The sequence below is a fragment of the Colletotrichum paranaense genome (genome assembly GCF_030867605.1).
Source record: "Colletotrichum paranaense strain IMI 384185 chromosome Unknown Scaffold_6.1, whole genome shotgun sequence".
Lineage (NCBI taxonomy): Eukaryota > Fungi > Ascomycota > Sordariomycetes > Glomerellales > Glomerellaceae > Colletotrichum > Colletotrichum paranaense.
The window spans coordinates 13919-38708 of NW_026848964.1; the positions used below are offsets into that span (position 1 = coordinate 13919).

At 51.0% G+C, this 24790-nt stretch overlaps 11 protein-coding genes across 11 annotated transcripts; 7 read left to right on the forward strand and 4 right to left on the reverse strand.

Annotated features, from left to right (window-relative positions):
• Window positions 1–711: 711 nt before the first annotated feature.
• On the reverse strand, window positions 712–1383 carry CPAR01_07597 (GDSL-like Lipase/Acylhydrolase; the record flags this gene model as incomplete). The annotated part of the gene is made up of 1 exon (XM_060491866.1): window positions 712–1383. The coding sequence occupies one exon, from the start codon at window positions 1381–1383 to the stop codon at window positions 712–714; it is 672 nt and encodes a 223-aa protein (XP_060348236.1).
• A 1979-nt stretch (window positions 1384–3362) lies between these two features.
• Window positions 3363–5776, forward strand: CPAR01_07598 (glycosyl hydrolase family 3 N terminal domain-containing protein; the record flags this gene model as incomplete). Its single annotated transcript, XM_060491867.1, has 3 exons — window positions 3363–3486; window positions 3538–4995; window positions 5058–5776. 3 exons carry the CDS (start codon window positions 3363–3365, stop codon window positions 5774–5776), a joined length of 2301 nt encoding a protein of 766 aa, XP_060348237.1.
• A 446-nt stretch (window positions 5777–6222) lies between these two features.
• CPAR01_07599 (DUF218 domain-containing protein) lies at window positions 6223–6879 on the forward strand (the record flags this gene model as incomplete). Its single annotated transcript, XM_060491868.1, has 1 exon — window positions 6223–6879. One exon carries the CDS (start codon window positions 6223–6225, stop codon window positions 6877–6879), a length of 657 nt encoding a protein of 218 aa, XP_060348238.1.
• Window positions 6880–7020: 141 nt separating this feature from the next.
• Window positions 7021–8388, reverse strand: CPAR01_07600 (metal-dependent amidase/aminoacylase/carboxypeptidase; the record flags this gene model as incomplete). Its single annotated transcript, XM_060491869.1, has 2 exons — window positions 7021–7378; window positions 7433–8388. 2 exons carry the CDS (start codon window positions 8386–8388, stop codon window positions 7021–7023), a joined length of 1314 nt encoding a protein of 437 aa, XP_060348239.1.
• Window positions 8389–9142: 754 nt separating this feature from the next.
• On the forward strand, window positions 9143–11017 carry CPAR01_07601 (uncharacterized protein; the record flags this gene model as incomplete). The annotated part of the gene is made up of 1 exon (XM_060491870.1): window positions 9143–11017. One exon carries the CDS (start codon window positions 9143–9145, stop codon window positions 11015–11017), a length of 1875 nt encoding a protein of 624 aa, XP_060348240.1.
• Window positions 11018–11580: 563 nt separating this feature from the next.
• Window positions 11581–13292, forward strand: CPAR01_07602 (uncharacterized protein; the record flags this gene model as incomplete). Its single annotated transcript, XM_060491871.1, has 5 exons — window positions 11581–11720; window positions 11778–12002; window positions 12056–12311; window positions 12369–12965; window positions 13020–13292. 5 exons carry the CDS (start codon window positions 11581–11583, stop codon window positions 13290–13292), a joined length of 1491 nt encoding a protein of 496 aa, XP_060348241.1.
• Window positions 13293–13461: 169 nt separating this feature from the next.
• On the reverse strand, window positions 13462–14515 carry CPAR01_07603 (uncharacterized protein; the record flags this gene model as incomplete). Its single annotated transcript, XM_060491872.1, has 2 exons — window positions 13462–14306; window positions 14365–14515. The coding sequence occupies 2 exons, from the start codon at window positions 14513–14515 to the stop codon at window positions 13462–13464; spliced, it is 996 nt and encodes a 331-aa protein (XP_060348242.1).
• A 1653-nt stretch (window positions 14516–16168) lies between these two features.
• Window positions 16169–17121, forward strand: CPAR01_07604 (endo-1,3-beta-glucanase; the record flags this gene model as incomplete). The annotated part of the gene is made up of 2 exons (XM_060491873.1): window positions 16169–16632; window positions 16689–17121. 2 exons carry the CDS (start codon window positions 16169–16171, stop codon window positions 17119–17121), a joined length of 897 nt encoding a protein of 298 aa, XP_060348243.1.
• Window positions 17122–18117: 996 nt separating this feature from the next.
• CPAR01_07605 (DHH family protein) lies at window positions 18118–19527 on the forward strand (the record flags this gene model as incomplete). Its single annotated transcript, XM_060491874.1, has 2 exons — window positions 18118–18293; window positions 18384–19527. The coding sequence occupies 2 exons, from the start codon at window positions 18118–18120 to the stop codon at window positions 19525–19527; spliced, it is 1320 nt and encodes a 439-aa protein (XP_060348244.1).
• Window positions 19528–21192: 1665 nt separating this feature from the next.
• On the reverse strand, window positions 21193–22863 carry CPAR01_07606 (uncharacterized protein; the record flags this gene model as incomplete). The annotated part of the gene is made up of 1 exon (XM_060491875.1): window positions 21193–22863. One exon carries the CDS (start codon window positions 22861–22863, stop codon window positions 21193–21195), a length of 1671 nt encoding a protein of 556 aa, XP_060348245.1.
• A 247-nt stretch (window positions 22864–23110) lies between these two features.
• On the forward strand, window positions 23111–23275 carry CPAR01_07607 (uncharacterized protein; the record flags this gene model as incomplete). Its single annotated transcript, XM_060491876.1, has 1 exon — window positions 23111–23275. One exon carries the CDS (start codon window positions 23111–23113, stop codon window positions 23273–23275), a length of 165 nt encoding a protein of 54 aa, XP_060348246.1.
• Between the last annotated feature and the right edge of the window lie 1515 nt (window positions 23276–24790).

A 24790-nucleotide genomic window follows, 5' to 3' on the forward strand; every position in this document is an offset into this window, starting at 1 on the left:
GCTTGGCTTAAGAATTTGGGCAAGGAGAAGTAATCATCAACACTGTCCTAGATAGCCTGCCAAGTTTACGTCGCAAATTCTGGGGGGCTTGCAGCGAAATAATCATACCCTCTTCTTTCGATCGTGACACCCTTTTCATCATCTCATTCTTCTCATTTAGTCCTCCCTCTGTGATAGTTCCTAGCCCAGGACACCAAGTCTTGCTTTAGTTTTTAAGAAAAACAACCACAATGCTCCTCTTGATGGCACTTGGAAATATGTAAAGTAGCGCAGGGCCATATTCTAGCTGATTTCATGTGTCTCTATCACTAATTCGCTCGAGAGGAAGAGGCAGGCCCTACTAAGAAGAGGTTCGCGTATGTGGACCGAGTTGTAAAGACTAAACTCTAGGTTTCCCTTGCTCTTCAACAGCTACTTTCATCGCTAACTCTTGAACATCGCCGCACAAGAAGGCAAAGTCTTTCGAGTAGGTAATCAGTGATATTCAAAGAGTCGTAGGCCATTTACGTTCCCCGAAAAGCTGGAAGATCCTGACTGGTATCATCCCAGTACTTGCTTTCGTTCGTAAATGTGATGAATGTCCTCTCGAACTATCTTCATCACCTGTGTACAAAACAAGTGAAAGCTTCTTTTCGTAATTACCATGAATGATTGATGATTGTATCAGATTTAATTATCTAATAAAGTTATTCCCCGTCCCTGATTCCAAGTTTAAGCCGGTAAAGTGATAAACCCTTTAGACATAACATCTTGGATTCCTTTGAGCCAGACATTTGCCATTTTGACATATCCTCCGTCATTAGGATGCCTCGTGTCGGCAAGATCGTCGAGGGTCGGAGCGTCTGCGCTGCGCATATCAACCATCGCGAACTTGGCGCCGGATTGCTGAAACTGTGTTGCCAAGGCTGCGTACTGTTCGTTGATTTTGACGCGACATGCATCTTGTTCGGGAACTTTGTTGGCAAGAATTGATGTAAGAATCACAGTAGCTCCTGGACTCTGTTGATAGATTTTGTTGATCATGGCTGTGACATTCGCTCCTGCATCTGGTACCTCTCCACCTTTGTTGCAATTGTTGGTGCCAGCGTCAACTAACACGAGGTTTGGTTTGAGCGTAGGTACAGCCTTGTCGGCAGAAGCGGCTATCTGGTCAATTTTGAAGCCACCCGTTGCCTCGACAGCATTGTCGGGGAAGTTTCCATTGGCTCTTGTGCCCACGTACGTAGCATTCATGCCTTTAGAGACAAGTAAGTCCTGCAGGTCTTTCCGATAGCTGTTTCCAGTTGAAGACCCGGTACCGAAGGTTACGGAGGCGCCCAGCGCCATTATACGTAGTGGTACGGTCGGCCCTGGCTCTTGTCGTGGAGTATTTGGAGCCGCCATCGCGCCCACGACGCATATTATAACAAGTAAAGGGCAGCGCATCTCGAATTAGTTGGGATATGTGGACACCACGCTTAAGCAAATGAGATCGGGAGCTAAAGGCGACAACATTTGAGTTTAGATGCCAGGGACGTGTCTCTTATACCTGAAAGTTCTTTGAGTGAAAACTCAGGGTTCGGACGCTCTTGCGCCTAAAGGTATCATTCGAGCTGATGTCTGATACTCGCACGGAACCGGAAGCCGTTTCACTCCCGGCTGGCCTGCAACACAGACTTTCCGGCTGCAGCCTGCATCCCTACATCTCTTACCATTCTCCGTGTTTATGAATTCATTTCAACATTACAACAACATGCATCGCCTCGTTATTTACTAGCGGTAATAGCACTCATGAGTGACTCGTGGTCTTGATGCCTAAGACTTCCTATATGGCCAGCTTGATGCCTCGGCGACGAGATGACTAAATAAACTGAAGTCGCTAGTCGCAATGAAATGGAGGGTGGCAGGAGTTTTATGACCTTGATATTGGGCATTCAAGACTTCAAGACGTCTTAAATTATGGGCTTTCGCATGTTCAGAAGAACAAATGTTCCAGCAGGGATGAAGCCATTCCAATGCGAAGCAAGCCTCAAACAAGCTTCCATGCTCCGGCTAAAAACACGATTGGTTACAACGGTCCAAGCTCGTCTAGGATGATTCGTCTGTCTAATGATAGGGAAATATTGAGACGAAGATCAGATGGCAGCCTTGGCATTCGTAATAGCTTGAAGCTGGGTGGCTAGGCCGTTTTATTTAATAAAAAAAGAATAAGAGAACAAAAAGATTTGCTTAATTACTTCCTTATGTACTTTGGGGTTAGCCGTCTTATTGACCCCTGCTATACCCGGACCTAAGCGGCATCACCAATTACCTCCAGTCCATCCTCTTTTGGCTTCGAGAAAACTATAAGCTTTAGGAGTCAATCTCAAGATTCAACAGTGCAGTATTGCCGACGATCTTAAACGAAAGCTGCCAACAATAGGTTGGCATATGCCGATATCGCAGACAACAATCCGAATCAGAAGCCGCAAAGACAAGGGCCATCCGCGGTCGGGGCCCAATGCTGCGTAGTAAGCCGAAATGTGACCCTCAAGCGCTAGCGGTGGCTTTGCGGCAATCCCACCAAGGGCCAAATCCCGAAGGCGCGTCACGAATTCTGTCTATGTACACTGTCACGCTTGAGCTGCTGCTGCTGCTGCTGCTTGTAGCTTCGCCCTTGTTTGGTTAGTAGCTATCTGGTACGATCATAATATTACTCAAAGTAATCCCCAATGGCATGGTGGAGGACATGTGCCACTTTCCAGGACTCCACAGAATGTCAAGGTGGGAAAAGTTGCGCCATTTCGGCTTGGATTATCGTATGGCTGGGTCCAATGTCACCAGACGCAAAAGCTGGCAAATCCCCGGAGAAACATGTCCACTTATCCACCGGTAAGACCCCAAACCCTGGCTTTAAGCTTGGTTTGTGTAGTAGCGGGCAGTCGCCGATGCGGAGAGCGCGGGGTAGACCGGAGCAGCCCCGGTCACCCCGCCGGTGGTCTTCCGGCTTGACCATTGGCTCACCACCGTGCTGGTTAACTTATTGTTACCTACACCAGCACGATCACACACACAAAGTTGGCTGATGATGACCGCTATTAGTTACCGGGTAAAGTCGAGTCATTAATCCACTCTCTGCAGGTGCCCATGAATAGGACCGATTGACCGTTGCCCATCTCGGGCTCTGCTTCACCGGCGATGACGTTTTCAATGCAATACTCCTGGTCGGTAATCAGCGATTGACGACCATCATCTTGTCTCGGTCTTTGTTTGATTTGCAGTCGACATATTAAAGTTCCTCCAAACTACTGCGTCGTCAATTTCTCGTGGCATTTCACCGGTGCCTTTTGTGATTGCCCTTCGAGATCTCAACGTGGCAAGGTCGCATCGCATCCATTGAGAACATGAAGATCGCAGGGTTCTTGCTTGTTGTTGCGCTTGTCAGCTCTTCGGCCGCGGCGAAGTCAAATAGCACCGCGCCATCTGAGGTGCCATACTACGGAAGAAGTCCGCCAGTGTACCCATCTCGTAGGTCTTCGTAACCATTAGCTAAATTCAGACTTGTCTAACATGAAGCAGCCATTGGTAATGGCTCAAGCAATTCTGGTTGGGCCGCTGCCTATCGCCATGCCAGAGCATTGGTCTCCCAACTCACGGTCGAAGAGAAGGCGAATATCACTCGAGGGTGGACAGGGACATGCGTAGGGAATTCCGGCGAAGTTCCGAGACTCGGAATCCCGGCACTGTGCTTTGCTGATGCACCAGACGGAGTCCGCGGTCAGGAATTCGTTTCCGCATTCCCGGCCGGAATCCACGTTGCTGCTACCTTTGACAAAGCCCTGTTATACAAGTATGGCAAGGCACTGGGCGACGAGTACTACGGAAAAGGTATCAACGTCGCTTTAGGGCCGGCTGCTGGCCCTCTCGGGAGGGTTGCTCGTGGTGGGCGCAACTGGGAGGGACTGTCAAGTGACCCTTACCTTGCAGGCGTTGGCATGGGCGCAATTACGCGCGGCATCCAGAATGCCGGCGTTATCGCCACTGCCAAACATTGGCTCTTGAATGAGCAAGAGTATCGGCGTCGGGTATCCGACCTGGGAGAGGCGATCAGTTCAAACGTAGACGACAGAGCACTACACGAACTCTACGTTTGGCCCTTCATGAATTCTCTCAAGGAGGGTGCTGCCTCGGTCATGTGCTCGTACCAGAGATCCAATCACTCTTACGGCTGCCAGAACTCTAAACTCTTGAACGGCATATTGAAGACCGAGCTCGGCTTCGAAGGTTTTGTTGTTAGCGATTGGGAAGGCCAAATGGGCGGTGTTGCCTCAGCCAACGCCGGGTTGGACTTGGTGATGCCGGACGAGGGGTTCTGGGGGGACAAGCTGATCGAGGCTGTCAACAATGGTTCTGTAACCGAAGATCGACTATCCGACATGGCCACGAGGATCCTCGCTGGTTATCACTTCCTTCATCAAGAGCATGCCTTCCCTGCTCCAGCAGTGCACTCGAATCTGCAAAAGGCTTACCCAGTCGATGTTCAGGATGATCACGCTTCTTTGATCCGTCAAATCGGAGCAGCCGGCACAGTCTTGGTAAAGAACACCAATCATACGCTTCCGCTCAAGAATCCCAAGTTCCTGTCTATCTATGGTTACGACGCAACGGTCAAGGCGATCCCTTGGGAGAACCCAAGTCGCTATGGCGGCGGTTACGAAGTCAACTTCGGCTGGGAAACATTCAATGGGACACTGATCACCGGTGGTGGCTCTGGCGGCAGTACTCCCCCATATGTGGTCTCACCATTCCAGGCGATCCAAGAGCGAATTTCCAAGAATCGAGGCATCCTACGATGGAACTTCTACTCTGAAAACCCCTCTCCACCCTACGTCAACTCTGAAGCCTGCCTTGTTTTTATCAACGCGTATGCCTCTGAGAGCTTTGATCGCCTGAGCCTCACGGATGAATTCAGCGACAACCTTGTGCAGAACGTAGCCGCAAACTGTTCAAATACTGTAGTCGTGATTCACTCGGCCGGTAAGAGGAATAAAGCGAGACATATCTACTGCAGGACCCTTTTGGATGCTAATGAATCCCAGGCATTCGCACTGTTGATGCGTGGATCGAACACCCTAACGTCACTGCTGTCCTTTTTGCCGGGCTTCCTGGCCAGGAGAGCGGCCACAGCCTTGTGGACGTACTATGGGGCGACATTAATCCATCTGGAAAGCTGCCTTTCACTATTGCTCGGCAGGAGTCGGACTATGGCAGCCATCTGAACTCCAGTGCCTCGGATGACTTCTTCCCTGACAGTAACTTCACCGAAGGCCTGTACATCGATTACCGTTACTTCGATGCACACAATATCACTCCCCGCTATGAGTTTGGCTTTGGCCTCTCATACACCACTTTCAGCTTTGCTGACTTGTCCGTTGAGCTCACGGCTGACGCGGATACATCAGAGTACCCCGATCCCAATGTGTCGATCGTGCAGGGTGGCCATCCATCACTGTGGGAAACCGTTGCAGTTGCAAAGGTGTCTCTCACTAATACCGGTGACGTGGATGGAGCAGAGGTTGCACAGCTGTACATCGGAGTTCCGGGTGACGACACGCCTATTCGACAGCTTCGCGGCTTCTCCCGCGTCTTTCTTTCAAGTGGGCAGACGCAGTCGGTCGCCTTTGAACTCACCAGACGTGATCTTAGCATCTGGGATGTCGAAGCTCAGCAGTGGCGTTTACGCCGAGGAACTTATAACGTGTGGTCTGGATCATCGAGCAGAAACCTGGTTCTGCAGAACACTATTGAGATTAAGTAGCGTACTATAGTTTACTTGGTAATCAGCCCTTGAGGTAATCTTGTCAATAATTCAATGATATGAGTATTTCATCTCATTCTTGCATCGTGTCCTGACTCTTTGTCTGATGATCTCGCTGATAGGAAAGTCTTGCTGCGTCGAGTTCATCTGTTAGGTGTTGACAGGGACGGTACAAAATAATTACATGTATTGGCATGATCAGCAAGCCACATGAATGCCTCGTCCCCTGCATGTCATCGATGCGACGCCACATAGTTTACTGCAGATACAACCCCCCTTAGCCACGTCCGGCCTAAAGTCCCCAGGTAAGTAGATTACACCATGCGCTGACTAAGGCCAACTCATTTCTTTACTCTTCTACCTTCCCTTTCTCATTCTCTTCTTTTCATCACGGCAAGCTTCTGCAAGAGCCCTCCGGCACCACTATAAACACCTCCTACCTCAACATGCCTTCGAAATCATCTCAGATCAATGTAGATGCGGAGATCGTCTATGAATATCATCGAATGCATATGGCTGTCAGTCCTGCTAAGGCCATCTTCTGCCTTTGTAGTCTCGACACACGAGTAGCTACACGCGCAGCACAGCTTTTCCTCGCTGGTTATGGAGAATATCTCATCTACTCTGGCGGATCAGGGAAACTTACGGCAAATCGTTTTGCGAAACCAGAAGCCGAGATATTTGCATGTATTGCCAGGGAGTTAGGGGTTCCGGCCGACAAGATCATCGTGGAGCCAAACTCGAGCAACACTGGCGAAAATGTTCGGTTCACCCATGCCCTTTTGAAAGAACTAGAGCTCGAAGCCACGAGCTTCGTGCTTGTTCAGAAGCCATATATGGAAAGGAGAACATATGCAACCTTCAGCAAACAATGGCCGGACCCCAAAACAGTGTTCACTGTGACAAGCCCTGAACTGGGATTCGCCCAATATCCGAATGAGGAAAACCCTCGTGACTTAGTTATTGAGATCATGGTCGGGGACTTGGTGAGAATCCGAGAGTACCCAGCAAAGGGCTTTCAAGTTGAGCAAAGGATTCCTTCCGAGGTCTGGGAGGCAAACCAAAGGCTCATTAACGCTGGCTACGATGGGCATTTACCCTGATTAATGGCCCATTTTATTGATAGAATCTTGCAAACCATTTTCTTTTATTACGGTTCTGAATGGAAGCTCCTTCTTAGGATACCTCAGATTATGGCACCCCTCGTTCCAAGTGTTCAATATGGCTTCCTCTTAAGCCTTTTTTCACTCTTCATCCGGGCTTCCAAAGTCCGCCCTTGCTTGTGATGCAATGCCATCGTCGACAAGCACTCTTACGGCAAGCATTGCCATACCCTTGGCGCACATGAGAGCCGCTTTGTGAGCTTCGTCAGTTGCAGCAGCGGCCGCGAATTTGGGATTGTGGCCTGCCACATCTGGCGAGGTCGGGATGACGAAGGCGCCGTGGAAGCTAGGCACGTGATAGGACACGTTTCCCATATCCGTCGAGGCGTTGAATGGTTTTGCCTGATGAAGCTGTATTGTCTGACCGATCGCGGCCATATCTTCCACATATGTCTTGCATAGGGTGTTATTAGCTCGTAGGTTCATGTACGTCGGCGCCCTGTAAACACCGCATCAGTAGAGTCATAAGAATTGCAGCGCTCATAACATTTACACAATGTAGTTGATCTCGCAGCCCGTCGCGGCTGCGCCTGCTTCCAAGCATGCCTTAACCCTGTTTAACAGTGCATCGGCGCGCTCAATTGTTGGGCTGCGGACATTCCAGTTCATGCGGGTATAATCCGTGATGACGTTGGGAACGGTGCCGCCGACTTCGATTACACCATGAACTCTTTCGTCTGACTGAATTTGCTGCCTGAGGAGAGCCACATTGTTGTAGGCTGCTACAGCCGCATCCAACGCGTTCAACCCTTTCCATGGCTCGCCTGCTGCATGAGCGGGCTTCCCACGGAATTCAACGCGGAACTTATGGCTTGCAATGAGCTTAAAGCCTGCCAGCCCTGAGGAACCATCTCCACTGCCGCCCTGATGAGCTGCAGTTGGATGCGCCATGATGGCCGCTGCGATATCCTCGGGGGGGTTGAAAGCACCGGCATCAATGAGTTTCGCTTTACCGCCTCCACCTTCTTCGGCTGGGGTTCCGAGAATGCGTAGGCGCCCAGGGATCCTCAAGTCGACGAGTGTGCGAGCAGCCCCCAAGAATGCAGCAATTGAGGACGTTGCAATCAGGTTGTGTCCGCAGGCATGGCCGATATCTGGTAGAGCATCGTATTCAGCGCAAACAACGACTTGACGGCCGCCACAGCCTATTTCGGCCTCGAAGCTCGTTTCGAGGCCATAGGTATGCTTTTTGACGGAGAACCCTTGCTTTTCCAAGTAAGCTGTGAGGGTGTCGTGGGCAAAGAATTCCTTGTATGCAGTTTCCGGATTTGCGTGCAGCTGTTTGTTGACGTCGTTGTGAAGAGAAGAGTCCAGGTCATCGAGGTGTGCGTTGATGATCTTGCGGGCCTGTTCGAAGTCAAAAGCCCCTTGCACTCGTTTGGGACCCGGGTTGGCGCTCTGTTGCTCCCCAGCAGCATTAGCGGCGACCGGGGTTTCAATAATAGACATGGTGATAGGATTCGAAGCGTGAATCCCTTACTCGCAGCGAAACGGTTTCAAGAAATGCCAAAGATTGGCGAGATATAATTCGAGATGGAGGAGCCTCCTCGATGAATGTGAAGTATACTGCTCTTCAAAATCATTGACTGCTCATCAACATGTTTTAAAGGCCTAACTCCAACACGTTCATTTGTTCCCGTCAAGACATCTCCTGCGCACTGGTGTGGAGAGCTTGCGCTCCGCAGCTGAGACGGGGGTGCCACCCATCGGCAATCGGTGCTTCTAGCCAGCCGACCAGGAGACCCTCCAGTCTTGACAATTTCCAGATAGGCACGGAAGATAGCCGATGGTCGGCAATTTTGGTTTGTTTCCATTCGATGAGACTTAACCGCTACTCACCACACGGTATTGCTAATGGCTAAGCTCATTACTCCGTACCTTGCTTTCAATCTGTCGGTCAGCTTTCCTTATCATCCCTTCCTTCTGCTGATATTATGAAATTCTCGTTCCACTTCCGTATTCCCTCGTCGGCTAATTCAATCATTCATGAGTTCCAGCGGCGGCGTGCCGGAGGCATTTCAGTCATATCATCCACAGTTCCCACTCGAATTATCCTCTTTTCCCCAGACGCGCCTACGCAGTAACGTTGTTCATTTGGGAGTTCGGTGAACACCCTAGCCCTCGATCCCCACTCAAGTGCTTCAGTTGGAAGTCTCTACTCGCCGATACAGCCGACCTCGAATCAGTTGGTTAGACACTACCAATGAGCGCTTCTCCCTCCGAAGCCGACGGGAGCTCACCCGGCAGCACAAGCTCAGTTTCAGCCGACGGTCTCCCCATTATTACCGATGAACGGCCCCCCCTAGACGCCGCCGGATTTGTCGGTACCACCGCGTCCGCAGCAGCGGCGACGGCGGCGCGCACGGGTGAGGGTCGGAGTGGACCACGTTCGAGAAATGGGTGTTGGACTTGTCGCACAAAGAAGGTCAAATGTGATGAGCAGCGGCCAAATTGTCATCGTTGCACACGTCTGCGGCTTCTTTGCGACTATGCACCTCGCGTCAAGCTTACGAAGAGGGGCAAGGTACGCAAAGATCGGCTCTTTTCGTCTCACCCCGACTCGTCATCGTCTTCCTCGTCGGCTGGAGGAGTTGGCACGTCACTCAGCTTGCCGACATGGGTGCAGACAATGTCTCAGCTCGATCAGTCCAAGGCTCTATCTTTGTTTAATCCGTCGGCTCCGGGGATGGGGGCTTGCTCACTTGATCTTTCGTCGGCTGATCACGAGGCAATCCGGTACTTTCGCACATCATTCGCCAAACAGAACCACACCAAGAATCCGGATTACTCGCTGTACTCCATCATGTTCGACATTGCCCAGACCGATGCTATGGTCATGCATGTGGTACTTGCTCTTGGGGGGCGGGAGCTGGAATTCCGGCGCAACAAAAATGCCGAAGAGGCGCGTGGCCCAAAAACGCCCATTCAGCATTACTCTTCCGCTCTCCGAATGATGGCCGACACCATCGGAGGTGAGGACAATGGTCAGCTGGATCTTGATGCAGTCTGTACAGGATTGTATCTCATGCTTCTCTATGAACAAAAGTATGGAGATGGAAAGTGCCAGGGCTTGTCCAATCATCTCGTCGGTGCGAGTTTGATATTACAACACCGCTTCAAGGATTTACTGCTCCAATTACCGGCGCCCTCACCGGAGGCGAATCGGAAAAGCTTAGCCCTCACGAGGCGAGGACAAGACGCGAGTGGTTCCCGCCTATCTCTGTACTCGGCAAGAATGCTTGTTTGGATCGCGCTACATGATGCCGCTGCCGCTTCATACGGCCTTGGCGGACAACTCAACTGCGCCCTCCACAAAATCATGGGTGCCCTCGATGGCCAAGTTAGCAGTGGAACATCCAGCCCGTTTCAACCGCTCGACGCCTTCGAGAGGTTACACCGTTTCTCCAATCCACTTTACCGGAGTATGTGGGCTGATTCATACCCCCAAGCGGAGCTTCTCGACGACGTGGAGAATAGGAATGTTTATGCTCTTTTGGGAGCATGCGGCCAATTGCGCTTTATGATTGCCCAGCTCGCTAATCTCATACATGAAGATGATGCCTCGCAGCAACACCGCGTCATGGCTGTCGATATGACCATTCAACAAGTGGGTTGGAAATTCACCGAACTACTGGAGGTCGCAGCAGAGCTTTCCATCAGCACGAATAACTCACATCGGCTAGTAGCCAACATTCGCGGCATTGTACCTCACTATCATGCCGTCGTTCTTGAATTTCTTCGTTTGACGCGATTTGATGCCACGCCAATGCTCTCAGCTCGTCAACGAAACGCTTTGCGAGAAATCATGAATCTGGCTTTCCAGGCCTTCAAGCATGAAGGCGATGAGGCCATGACACGCATTGCGTGGCCACTCTTCATGGTTGCTCTGGAGACAGACGACTTACTGCACCGCGAATGGGTTATCAGCCGCTTTCAGGCTATGAGTCGGTTCAGTAAGAACCTCGACAGGGCCCATGTCTTTCTCAAGGACATCATAGAGATGCAGAACAATCTTGCGAGACGGGTAGACGTTCGTGAGCGTTTCCAATCCGGCGAAGTGGGCCTCTTTGTTATCTGAGCCACCAGTATGAGTTCGGTGTTTGTCCGGTTCCCCCAAGCAGGCTTGAGTAGCGTCGACGGCCGCGATAGCCATGTCCCTTCAAAACTAGAGTCCGGCATGTTTCCCCGCATCGTTGGAACATGACATGGGCCGGCACGGCGGATATGTGGATCGGCTAATGTCCATGCCCCCAGAGCTGCGTCGGCTATCAGTGACAAGTTGATCAGCCACTAGTCAGAGGCATCGTATTGGAACACGACTTCCGGCCAGACAGCTGTTGGTTCCGCGATGACTTTACTATCAACCCCACAATATCATCGCAAGTGGCCAATTCCGGCACTTTCATGAGGCTTTGACCGAGGCCGCACTGCCATCTGAGTGAACAGGGCTGCGCCAATTGCGTCTAAGCTTGAACTGATTGGAACGACGAGCTTCCAGAAGGCGACGCATAAATAGCATGACCTTGTTCGCTTATCGAACTTGCTTTCTCACTAAAGTTCACGGGGGCTCTCATCGTTAACCTCCTGCAGAATTGCGTATTCTCCTTTACCGCTCGCGATTCATTCATCCTTACCTTCAATATGTCAGAGAAAGGTGGCAAGCCTCATCTAGGCCTAGGCCCAGCCGATGAGACATTGAAAGATATTGGCGAAGGCACCACCTCGATCCGAGGTCTGGCTTACGGCGAAGACAAGAGGATTCTCCGAAGGATCGATTTATGGTAATTACGGAGTCCTCAATCAACCTCTCCTACGCCGAGATATATCCTAATTCCAAGCCACAGTCTTTTACCAGTAATGGCCATGTCGTACCTTTTCCAATTTCTTGACAAATCTGCTCTTAGCTACACGGCTATCATGGGCTTACGGGATGACTTGCATCTAAATGGGTCCGAGTACTCTTGGGCAAGTAGTATCTACTACTTTGGTTACCTTATTGCTTCGTACCCTGCAGGAGTCATGATGGTCAGACTTCCTGTCGGCAAGATGATTGCGGTCTCGGTGTGAGCACTTTTCCCTAGCCGACGAAGCTAAGATGCACGACTGACCTGCAAAGTCTTGCTTGGGGAATTATTCTTATGTTCACTGCGCTTTGCTCCAACGCTGGTGGTTTACTGGCAAACAGAATCATGCTGGGTGTTTCCGAAGCCGCCATCGCGCCAGGCCTCAGTATCGTTATCTCCATGTGGTACAAACGCTCAGAGCAGCCTCTACGACATGGCGCCTGGTTCCTTGGCAACACTGTTGCCGGCATCTTCGGGGGAGTTGTTGCCTATGCTATCGGTCACGTTGATAGTATAGCTCCATGGAAGGTATCTACTTCATCTACAATCCGCCAGCGAATAAGTTGCTGATTCCTGCGAGTACAGGCCGTCTTTCTTATCTTTGGCGGAATCACTACAGCCTGGTCATTTGCAATTTTTTTCCTCTTACCTGACACGCCGATGAAGGCTCGATTTCTCAGCGAAGCTGATCGTATCAAGGCCATTGAGCGTGTCGAGGAAAACATGACGAGAATCAAAAGTGACATGTTCAAGTTGTATCAGTGCGTGGAGGCCTTGACCGACATCAAAGCTTGGCTACTCTTCGGCATTCAGATCAGTGCCCAGATTGCCAATGGTGGCGTCCATGGGTTCGGATCCATCGTTATCAAAGGAATGGGCTTCAGCACTCTCAACACCCTCCTTGTGCAGATGCTGGGGTCGGTCTTTCAGCTCATATTTGTCTTGATGGCCACTGGAGGAAGCACCTACTTCCGCAATAGTCGCACCTATTGGATGGCACTAAACCTTGCCATCTCTATCGCTGGTGCTGCCATGGTTCGCCAGATACAATCAGAACTCAAGTGGGCACGGTTTATGGGGTACTGCCTGACGATCGCGTACAGTGCCAATTTCCCCATGATCCTGTCCATGTCTTCTGGAAACTTTGGCGGATTCACCAAAAAGACTACAGTGAATGCGATGGTACGTATAACATTCCCATTGTCAGTGGGTCTGAGACTGATTTGAGTTCAACAGATTTTCATCGCCTACTGTGCTGGTAACATCATCGGTCCGCAACTATTCTTCGAGTGGGAAGCACCGTCTTACAGCTCTGGTTTCTTAGCCATGTTGATATGTTATAGTCTTGGAGTCCTGATGTGCTTCGTCCTTCGTTACTATCTAGTGTGGGAAAATAAGCGACGCGACAGCATTGGAGGGGAGCTTGACGCAGGCGTTGGAAATGATGTGTCTCTGAACCTACTTGATAAAACGGACAAGGAGATTCCCCAGTTTAGATATGTCTACTGACCATGCGTCATAGGTCAGGGGTATATGTGGTATGGACACTGCTGGTTGCTTCGCAGATCTTTGTTCGATTATCAAAATCAGTGCATGATCAACGAGTTCATAGAACAAAGCATCATGTGCAGACATGGCGCAATATGTGCGGCCATGAAGAGTCCACCGACAAAAAAGATTACTCCAGCTCCCATACAAGCGGTTCCTCGTCCCTCATTGCGCGCCATTTGTTGGTCGCTCTCATGACATCCTCACAACCCTTGAGTAAAAAGCCCCATTTCTCGACAAACCTTTCTGTGACCTCCCAACCATCAGGATGCCAAGGGTCTGACCAAGCAATGATTCCCGGTTGATTAAGACAGGCATCGCCTTCTTGACAGCCCACTAAGTCAGCACAAAGATCATGCTGGCTGTACTGATCACGGAACTTGATAGCGTTATCGCGCATGCCACCCGATGGGAAAATGTCGATCCAACATTCGTGGGGTGTCGAGCTTTGCGTGGGAGTAGGCATCAAAGTCTCTGGCACTTGACAAGGTGTTGGAAATAGTGGTGTTGTGTGAAGGTCCGGTGTGCATGGGCTAGTGAGCAGAGACGTGAGAGATAGGATATGAATGTTGGTAATGGTTGCCCTGAAGACATTGTAAAATACCAGCGGGATGAGGTGATCCTTATACAGAGGGAGCCATGTAGTGGGATTCTGGAAGTAAGGCGGCACACGCCTTCCTAAGTGCGATTTGCCATTATTGTGGTTGCGTGCAGGTCGCTGTATCTGTGCAAATATCACAAGCCCCTTCGCAGCGACACGCAGGCGAGTTTGGCTCTCATCTCTTTCAGAACGAGGATTTGAACAGCGGTGTGCTTCAGCTGCAGGCTGTCCCGGTGGAGCCCACTGTATAAAATCTAGACTTGTTCCCGAGCTCAGATTAGGTCGTGATTCTTTGTTAGAAGACCCATGTGACATATCAGGAGTTGATGTTTCCGTCTGCCCAATTTGATGCAATTCGAGAGCCTTTCGCTTTCCTGTGAGCCGCGTCAGCAATCTCTCGGTAGTACTAAGCCTGGTTGGGTGGCCTCATACTGTAGGCTCTGACATTGAGGCGATTTTGTCTCTTGCGTCTTTCCGCTCGATCACGAAGACCAGTCCAGTCATCATCCCGGCATTGTGCTTCCGAGGAATGAAGCATGGGTGCCGAGACAATCATTTGTGGTTCCCTTTCCAAAGCATGCATTGCGGAACTTGAGAAGTATGGAGCGGCTGACGCGTCAGGTTCTTTAGTCGACGTATTTCAGCCAGATGGAAGGTACAACTTTCGTTCGAAATAATCTGTATAGATAGAAGATGAGTTTGAGTGAAGGACGTTGATGGAATCTCAGACGAAATGGTTGTTGTTGGATCCTGCTAACTGCCAAGGGTGTGTCAAGGGATTGTCCAACTCCTTCATCCTCTGGAAGTGGAGCTCCTGCAATGGGCTTACAAGGCTTTCCCTCTTCCGGACGAACCTCCCAATCAGCCGGAGATGTTCAAGACCAATGAGGGTGTCCATTTATGTGGGGTCTTGCCGCTATGGTCGTGGGTGTTTTAATTGGTCTTCACAATCTTCGTGCCAGGTTCCGATGCCCACGTGGAAGCAATACGTGTACCTCAATATGCCAGCAAGGATCAGGATGTTGTCGGAGAATTTCATCCGAAAGGAAATGAAGAAAACAAGCTCAGCTTCGGTGATGCACTTTCGCTGTCAGATTTGCTGAGGATGGGACCGCGGCTGGAGTTTTACCAAAGACTCTGTGATCTCAGGCTGGACGAACAAGCACGACGGTGGTTCAAGCCATCAACACTCCGATTTCAAGGCTTTGGTAGGTTTGACAGACTCTAGCGAATTTGTAACATGGCCCTGTAGCCTTTGTTTGAAAGAGTAATTCCATACTATGTTCATTATCTCCTTGAATTACGCAAAGCGACTTTATAGGCCGACTGCATTGACACACGTCCGCGATCTAACCGACGTACGAGGACACTGCATCTTTCTTGCGACGTTATTATCCTCAGCCACGTTTACTGCTCCCATATTCTAGTGTGTTTGAAGATTCTGCCGATTCGAGAAAAACTTTCCTAGAATCCCATCTTCATGACAGATTTAAGGGATGAAGGGCACTGATTGGTGTCCCAATGGTTGATGGCGAACCACATCCAGCCTTGGGGAGGGAATTGCCACCACGATGAGTATTTCCAAACTCGACATGGAGCAAGCGCGGCTGAGCATGAGATTCTTTCGTCCTGCATAGCCCGAGTGCTAGGCTGCCAGGATGTGCAGAGTTATTGGCCAGCCAAGCCAGTCTTTCCGCAGCTGACAGCCGCATTGGTAACAGCGTCTTATCTGATCTCGACCATATGTCTCAGTGCTACCGCTTTGCGTCTAGCTGATCTAGTCTCATTTCTTTCACATACCATGCGAGCCCACACCAGTATTCTCCGTGGGGTGGCCGAGAAGTGTGCCTAGCTTGGAACCATGGGCTTGGGATCGGAGGCTGGACTTGTCTGGCTTCGCTTCTGGACCCTGCCGTCAACAAATCTCCCATAGGAACGCAGCGAGCCGGTGCTGCATCCCGAAAAGAGCTGATGAAGCTACATCTAGACCATCTCGTGAGTTGGCCTTGACCCCACCGCCATTGAGTATAATACATTCACGTTGGTCACCTCTTCGAAGCATCGTGTGACACTCACCGGAATCCTCTCCACGACACTCCTTCAATTGTGAAATCGTCTCATTGGCGGTTTTGTTTTCCGCAGCGGCACCTTTTGTTTATCCTCACACTCGCAGGAGTAACTTCTAGCCGGTAAAATTGATCGACATTCCATTCACGTCCCGGTCACTTCCTCAATCATGTTGAGATCCATGAGCACCGCCGCAGCTTTGCTGGCTCTGCTGTCAACGTCTCAAGCCCAAATACCCAAAGTCAACGGTTTCACCTTGGTGTGGTATGACGATTTCAGCGGCAAAGCCAACACAGTTCCAGACCAGAATAACTGGATTATCGACACTGGGACCAGTTATCCCGGCGGCCCAGCAAATTGGGGCACATCGGAAATCCAGTCATACACCAACAGCCCCAACAATATCCGAGTCAATGGCGCTGGGAATCTTCAGATCACCGCCATCAAGAACCCTTCCACGGGAGCATGGACTTCCGGGAGGATTGAGACTCGCAGAGCCAATTTCATGGCGCAGCCAGGGAAAACCATGCGGATCCAGGCTAGTCTGAAAATCCCTAATCTAGGAGCGAACGCTGGTATTGGCTACTGGCCCGCGTTCTGGACCCTGGGCGCTGAATATCGTAACAACTACTGGTAAGCTTTGCACCCCCGGCCTACCCTAGACCTTCAGTCTAACCCATCTTGTCTAGGAACTGGCCGGCAGTTGGTGAGATCGATATCATGGAAAATATCAACAATCTTGACCGCGCTTATGCCGTCTTGCACTGCGGCACCCAGCCTGGTGGCGCTTGCAATGAGCCATCTGGCCTCAGCGGGTATCGTTCTTGCCCTGGAAGTTCCTGTGCCGGGAACTTTCATACCTTTACCGTAGAGGTCGACAGATCAAAGTCTGTAGAAGCGCTTCGCTGGTATGTGGACGGCGTTCAGTTCCACCAGGTTCTTCAGTCACAAATGCCAGCAGCCACCTGGAAGGGGACTGTACAAAAGCCGCACTTCATTCTACTCAATATGGCCATTGGCGGATCTTTCCCCGATGCCATTTACGGAAAGAAGACACCTATCAGTACCACTTTGTCTGGCGGAACGTACGAGGTTGAATATGTTGCTGTTTATCACACTTGATTATGGTTGAAGCCTAGACTGCTCTACGATTTCCTCCAGGATTCTGCACTTATATCGGTTTTGTTTTACTTTAGAAATCAGGATACCACAAGAAATATTATTCCAGCGTTTTACGTCATCATTGCCAAATTATAATTTTGTCCTTCTCGAGCTCTTCCCTCGACCCTGACATGAATTCACAGTCGATGACTGTCCCTTCAGCGAATGAGCAATTACGGGGCAACCTGCTTCGCCAATTGAATACGGAGTTCTGTCTTCAATCACAATATCGATTTACGATATGGCAACTTCATCCATTTATCATGAGCAGTTATGGTGGTCTTGCAGCCGGCGTATTATTAGACAAGAGTCACAGCTTGCGTAGGCTCCTCTTCGTGGGAAAAAAAAAGTCCTGTCGGATGACAGATGCTGGGAGGAAGGAGAACTGGACATGAGAGCCACTCTACGGTATATGTCATGCTTTTTCCTCCATCCTAGCCCTCCGTACATCCTGCTGGCGCGATCATATAAGGAAAGCGACAAACACAAGGGCTTAGATAAGCCAGTATCTAAGGTAAGTGAACATATTCCAAGTTGAAATGTAAAAAGAAAGGTCATAAATGAATACGGTAGAAATCCGAACGGTCCACGTATCATCGCTTGTGATTTTACATGTACGCACCGTTGCCGCAATAACGTGTGCGACTCTGGCCATTGCAGGACGGTGTGAAGTGTGCCCACTAGCAAAGAACATACACTGTGGTGGAAAGCGTCGATCCAGGAACCGCGGCTGTTCTATGACGACATGCTCGAGCTTGCACTGTGACCACAGCTTGAAGTGTGACGAGTGACAACAGCTTCCTTCTGACAAAAGGTCCCTGCCTCGCCACCACTACCTTATCATACCTAGCCATGCACTTAAGTAAATGTAGGCCACGATCAAGAGCCATATATTATGTCTATGATAGTCGCATGAGGCCAGCCAGCAATTACTTTGTGCACAGCAATCTCTTCACTATGAAACGCACTGCGATAGCTGCAAACCTTTCCAGTGGAAGTCAAAATGTCAAGAAATCACGGCCGGCAGTACCCGATTATCATTTGACACCCTCGGTAAGGGATGATCATGGCGAAATTGTGTGGCCCGCGCCAGAGAGTAAGATGGAAGCGGCGAGATCCTTCATTCGCGAATGGTACGGTTGGGAAATCCGCGAGCTCAACTGCTGGACTCGAAAATGTGTCGCCTGGTGATTTCTCTCAGTCTCATACTGACACTCTACTAGTGTTTCTGCCGGAAAGCCCACATTGATTGTCCCGGACAAGGACGCCGACGGCCTCACTTCTGGGGTCATCTTGGAACGTACCCTAGTTCTTCTTGGCCTAGATCCATCTCTCATCACTGCGTACTTGCCCCCAAAAGGTCATAACATCCACGACGAAGCGTGCCGGGCAGAGATGACTTCTCTCAAGCCCACCTACATCTTCGTCCTAGACCAAGGCTCTCGTTCTTCGCCACCTCTCATCGACGGCTTCCATCACGGTATAGTTATTGATCATCATCACGCACTGACAAACGACCACCCAAAGGATGCGTTGCATGTCACAGCCTGCGACTCCCCTCCAGTGGCGACAAGCTCTCTACTCACGTACCTCATCTGTCGAAGTCTCCACAAGAGCGTGCGAGAAGCTTGCGACTGGCTTTGCGTCATGGGTACCCATGGAGACTTGGGAAATACCTTGAAGTGGGAGCCTCCGTTTCCCGACATGAAGTCTACGTTCAAAACATACACCAAAAAGGCTCTCAACGACGCCGTATCACTCATCAATGCCCCGAGACGAACAGCCTCGTACGACGTTCCTTCTGCTTGGAAAGCCCTCCGTGCCTCAAATTCTCCAAAAGAGCTGCTGAGCAACAAGTTCCTGCTGGCCGCCAGAGCAGAGGTTAACGCCGAAGTCGAGCGCTGCACCCACACGCCCCCCAAGTTTTCCGCCGACGGCCGCATCGCCGTCTTCCGCATCAGCTCAGAGGCCCAAGTCCACCCCGTCATCGCCACACGCTGGGCGGGACATCTATCCTCATCCAAGCTCGAGGTTGTGTTGGTTGCCAACGAAGGATATCTGCCCGATATGGTCAACTTTTCATGTCGTGTTCCGCGCTGTGCCCGAGCCAAGGAGCCGTCAGTCAACATCATTGAGGTTTTGCGGGATGTCGCTACTCGCGCCGAGGACACGACTTTGAGGGAGCGGCTAGGCGACTCATTTGCCAGGGGCCATAAGGAAGCTAGCGGCGGCATTGTTCCAAAAGCCGAGTTCGAGGAGTTGATGTCTGTCCTGGAGATTGGCAAGAAAGCTGAACGAGAATCCCCCAAAAAGGGGCAGAAGCCAGGACAGTCGAATACCTTATTGAACTATTTTGGAAAGAGTTAGATATGGTACAAAACTGGAGAACTTTCAGACTCCTCTGACCGATTTGTTTGTGTTCCGCAGAGCAGACCTTTGTCTCGCGATTCTCAAATTTCTGGACCGACTATACCCCGTACTGCCGCCTTCTGGGGTATCCTATTGTAAAAGCCCTTTTCGGATGATAGAACATAGTCTTCAGAGGCTTCCCAAGGTTTCTTGATGCCGGGATTGCGTGTACCTCTATGATGTGCCCGAGTGGCGGCCCCGTTGGCCCAAAAGATGCCCACGTCTCTCCAAACGACGCGGGAGCCAAGGTCGTAGGTACCGTCTGCCCATGGGCTAAATACATCGCAAACTGATTCGGTATGCCTTGTCTCAAATTCTGATGTTGAATGAGAAACAAGGCTGGCCTATTTGGAAATCCGTCGTCGCTTTCTGCTGGATGACATCGGTCTTTCCGTCCTGGAAGGATCAGTGTAACACAGCCGAGCTTCCACGCGCCCATGGCTGTTTTGGTCGCCGGTACAAGGATGAGGAAGTTTTGCTGTCTGACTTCATGTATTATTGGATTTCATATTCAATTGAATTTTCAATATCAAGAAAGCAGAATTATCAGCGACCTCCATTGACTTTATGGTGAAGTGAGTAGGCTGTTGATGTGTGTCGCTGAATCATGCCCGTCGGCCTTTACGCAAGTCATTCCGCTACTGAAGTCAGCAGGGCATCTTGTTCTGAATCACTATCATCATTATTTGAGCTCTGTATTTTGTTATGTGAGTTATATTTCTGCTCAAGCAAGGGATATCCAGCGCGTTGTGCATGGTTTCCAGCAATTTTTGTTCCCCCGAAATGGAGACAAGTTTTGCAAAGTCTGAATGTGAGTAGACAATTGAAACTGCCAGAGATGCGTCATAGTCTGTACTTCACATTCAATTTCTAGTCATCTCCAAATTACAAACGACGTTGGGTTAACCTTGGTCACATTTGATAGTTACACGGTTGTCGCAATCCATCAACCCCTTCCAGGCAACACTTGAGAAACCGAACTCTGCTCGCCTTCCAATGCTGAAGGTGCCCCACACGGGCCACCACCGGGGTGGATCCCTATCGCCGATCATGAGTGACGCTGCGGATCGCGCATCGGGATCGTCCGCAAGGATCACTCCACGTTCCCAGCTGTGTGTTCTGGGTTCACGGCCTGCGGGGGCCCACAGTTTCCGGATCGATGTACCCGGAGACCCTTCGCTGTGTTTCCGTTTCCAACTCCGGCGATGCCCCATTCAGCCTTACACTCATGCGCCTGGCTGTGCCCCGGCGATCAGGTCGGTTCCTGAGTCAAAGTTGCAGATTCTAAGAATCATACAGTTATCATCCATCGAGTCTATCATAACCTGGAAAATTTACTCGCCTTTGGACTATTGTAAACTGATTCGGTTTATTTACAACGGCTCACGAGCGCATTGTGAATCACCATGAACAGGGAGCCAGCTAGTGTACGCAACTCTTGGTCGCCGTGCGCTCAGCACGACGAGCGTTGTCAGATTCCGATCCCCGGGTATACCTATGCTCAATGATAATAATACAGTTACAAAAGCGTATGCTGAATGTCAACCAGCTCTGGGTCCTATTTGCGTCTTTGCGCCTGTTCCTGATATGTTCCTGTGTTTCTTCCTTTTTTTCTTTCTGTCTTTATGCAGTTGCTGTCTTCCTCGAAGTGAAGCGGTGGCTCCAATCCCGTATCCTTTTGGAGAAACTCCTCTTCATAGGCGCGGGTTCGGGCACCTTTTCGAGCCCGCCCAGATCGTCAGACTCGGCCGCATTGTCAGTGGTCACCGACTCGCCCCCAAGCTTTGTCTGGCGGCGCTGCATGAAGGCGGCTCCAGATGAGAATGTCCTCTTGGGCGCAACTGATGCGGGCTGAGTCGCGATTTGTTGCTGTACTAATGGTGGAGATGAGATCCGATTCATTTCCGTCGTTGACACCGGAAAGGTTGATGCACGACTCTGGCAGCTGCTGCCGCTAACAGTACGAGACTGTGCTGGTCTGGAGGTCCCCGGAACAGGAGACGCTGCAGACGATGCCCAGCCTTGGCCATGACGAAGGGATACCCATACGGAGGTTACGGTGATGAGAATTCGAGTCGCTTCATCGACAGGGTGAGTCTCTCGTTGTGTCGCGCCGTGGGATGCTGTTGGCAGCGATGGAGTTTCCTTGTCGCCGGTCAAATCCATGCTGAAGGGTCGTGTAGGAGGATAACGACCGGAGGATTGTGATACGGTGGTGTAATTATCCAAGATTTCGAGATTAGCCGGCGTCAAAGTTGCCATAACGGGGTGTCGACGAAGCTGTGGATCGAGGACGCTGAAAGTGAATTTGTACTCCGAAGCAGCGGGGGTCAGTGCCGCGGTGCATGTAGCCGTGGACAGAGGCCGGGCACTACGTCTGGCCCATCTCGCAACTGTCGTTTGGCCAGCTTCGTCAACGTGGACGAAATCGTACGACCCATTGTTTGTTTGAGTGGCAGTCCAAACTGAACCGTCCGCCAAAACAATTTCCGTCTGTTCGCCAGAATCCCTCCGCTCGCCTTCTTTCCGCGACGAGACCGGCGAGATAACGGCAACCAAGTCGCGCTTATCGAGATCTTTGTCATCCGAGTCAGAATCGTCAGCGTTATTGTCGTAGTCCTCACTCTTGGCCAAGATGAGGCCATTCATGCCCAGCTGTCCCTTGACCCTGAACATCTTGGGAAAGCGTCGTGCGAGACGGGGAAGGATCACTGTTCCAGCAATCATGCTCGAGGGGACGACATCAATGGCGGGCATGGGCCGCTTGTCGTTCGATAGTTGTTGTAGCTGCAGCAGAAGTCGCGGTCGGATGGACACGAAGCGTCGCTGTTTCGTACGAAGCTTTGGAGGAGGGTAGGCTAGCATGTAGTTGGTACATTGCCTTGCAGCTCGCCTTGATCTTTTGGATCTTTTCACAGTGCTTGTATCGCTAATCTCTGATACCAGACTGCCTTCGTCTTCGCTTACGCCATCGAGACCATGTGTTTCCTCGCCTACAACGGTAGGTTCTTCCTCGAAGCGTACGACGAGGTCCTTTCTTTGGACAAAGTCAGACACCGGTCGGATTCTGCGTACTGGGCGTGTAGCAGAGGCGGGCTCTTGTAATGAAAGGCGTCGGTTGATACGTTGTGTCGGCGTCTCGGTTTCATCGGTTGAGAATGACGATCGCTGAAGCGGCGATGCGCCTAGTGATGAACGTAGGAGAATATGCCTGCGCGCAGGCTGGTTGCCGCTGGCAGTGGTCTTGTTGGAGTATTCGTGCCCATGCAGGCTTGCGCCAGAATGGAGAAACATCGTGGTAGTCTGGAATTTAGTGATACGGTATTGATGAAATCATGGACGCGACCAGGGCGATATCCCACTCCAGTCAACGTACGATGTCGAAGGACGATTGCGTTCCAGTATTTCCCAAATGGAAATGCAGGCAGTAAAGCCGGCGTGGTTAAACCGACCGACAGGACGAGGGTTGGATCGTCTTATGCGAGGGGTATAAATCGGTCAAGCTCTCCACTTGCAGCTGGCCAAGGTGGGGTGGACGCTGATGCTGATGCTGGTAGCGGTGCAGTGCAGCTCGGGTCCTGGAAATTCCGTTCTAAGTGGTTCAATACCGCAAGGTGCGTTACACTGGTCTCGAAGTGTGCTTGACGTGGGATCGATCGTTACAGTGACTGGCAAGTCTTGTCGACACAGCGACGAGTATGGTTGATTGCGGCAGAGGCGTTGGGTGAGGCAGATGACAGGACAAAGAAGAGAGAGAAATAGGGGACGTCGATGCTGGAGAGCAGGCTGTGGGGGGGAATGAGCGGCCTACAAGTACATCATCTAGCGTCAGCCCAGAAACACCTTCTCTGATGAGGCTCAGAGAGCTATGCTGTATTTGGCGGGGGTGCAACACAGAAGGCTTTTGAATGGCTTGAGTGGCTTGACTCGTGAGCGGTCAGTGGCCCGGGGACCCAGTTGGCCTTGTATGTCCGTGGGCGCGGGATGGGCTGAGCTGAGGTGACGAGGGCAAAGAGAAAGGCAAGAGGCTTACAAAATGCTTGAAAAGTAGCGTTCGGTGTCCAAAGGGATCGTGTGATGGCGGGAATGATTCTTGGTTGACCCAGGGTGCGTATCCCGAGAAGGAGCAGCGGTGATGGAAACCCGCAAGTCTTCTTGTCTTGCAGAAGAGAGGGGAAATGGATGCGTAGTCAAGCTGGAGGAGCTGAGCTGAACAGGTCGGGATTCGTTTATCGCGTGACGTCTGACTTTCCGAAGTCAATGCAAACGTAAGTTCGGGTCGTCAAGAAAGAGGCTGTAAAGCAATGTCGTTTGTCTCTCGTGGAAATCGTGGAGCAGGTACGCAGAATATACCTGATTGAGCAAGAAGGAGACTGGAAAGGCTGGCGAGATATGCGGAAGGAGTTTGGCGAGAGGATCTGAGATGCAGGAGAGTGGTTGGCGAACGGACAAGGAGGAGCAGATGGCCACCAGGGTCCAGATGTATAGATGTAAGTTGAGGGAAAGACGGATGCAAAAGCAGGGGAGCCCGAGGCAAGGGTTGAAGAGAAGCTCGGGGAGGCAAGCTGAGGTATCCGAAGAGCAGGTTGAAAAAGACGGTAAGGTGTGTACCCCGTTCGTTTGTGCCGGAATGCGAAGTAGGTACTTTACTGGGTGTACAGTAGGTAGGTACTTGACAAAGGCGAGGCGAGGGTGTCAAGTGTTTTGGAGCCGATTTGCGAGGTGGGGAGATGGAGGGACGGAGCCGGAAAGGATGATATCAGGGGCTGACTTGATTTTGGCTTTCTCTCTCAGGTCTCCAGCGAGTGCGGGAAGCGCTGTGGAGGGGGAGGGTGAGTGCTGATGGAGTGGTGGGTGTTTACTGTGGGCGAGTGGGTGTGGGCGTGCGAGTGCCGTCTTTTGTGGTCGCCGAGGGGAAGAGAGGGGAGTCCCTGTCTTTCTTTGGGAGAACGCGATGGCAGACGCAGCGGGAACCTGGACTTGCAGTTGGAATGGTCGCCGTTTGGTGTGGTGTTTTCTTCTTCTTCTTCTTCTTTTTTTTTTTTTTTGGTTCGGCGGACTGCGTAAAGTATCCGTTCACAGGAGAGTCCGGGTACGTACACACTACCAGGTGCGAGGGTCGATGTTAGAGGAGAGGAGAGAAAGGATGTGTGTTGCCTCTGGGGCAACAACAGGGCGAACCGGCCTGCCGTCGGAGAAGAGAAGAAGGACGAGAGGGACG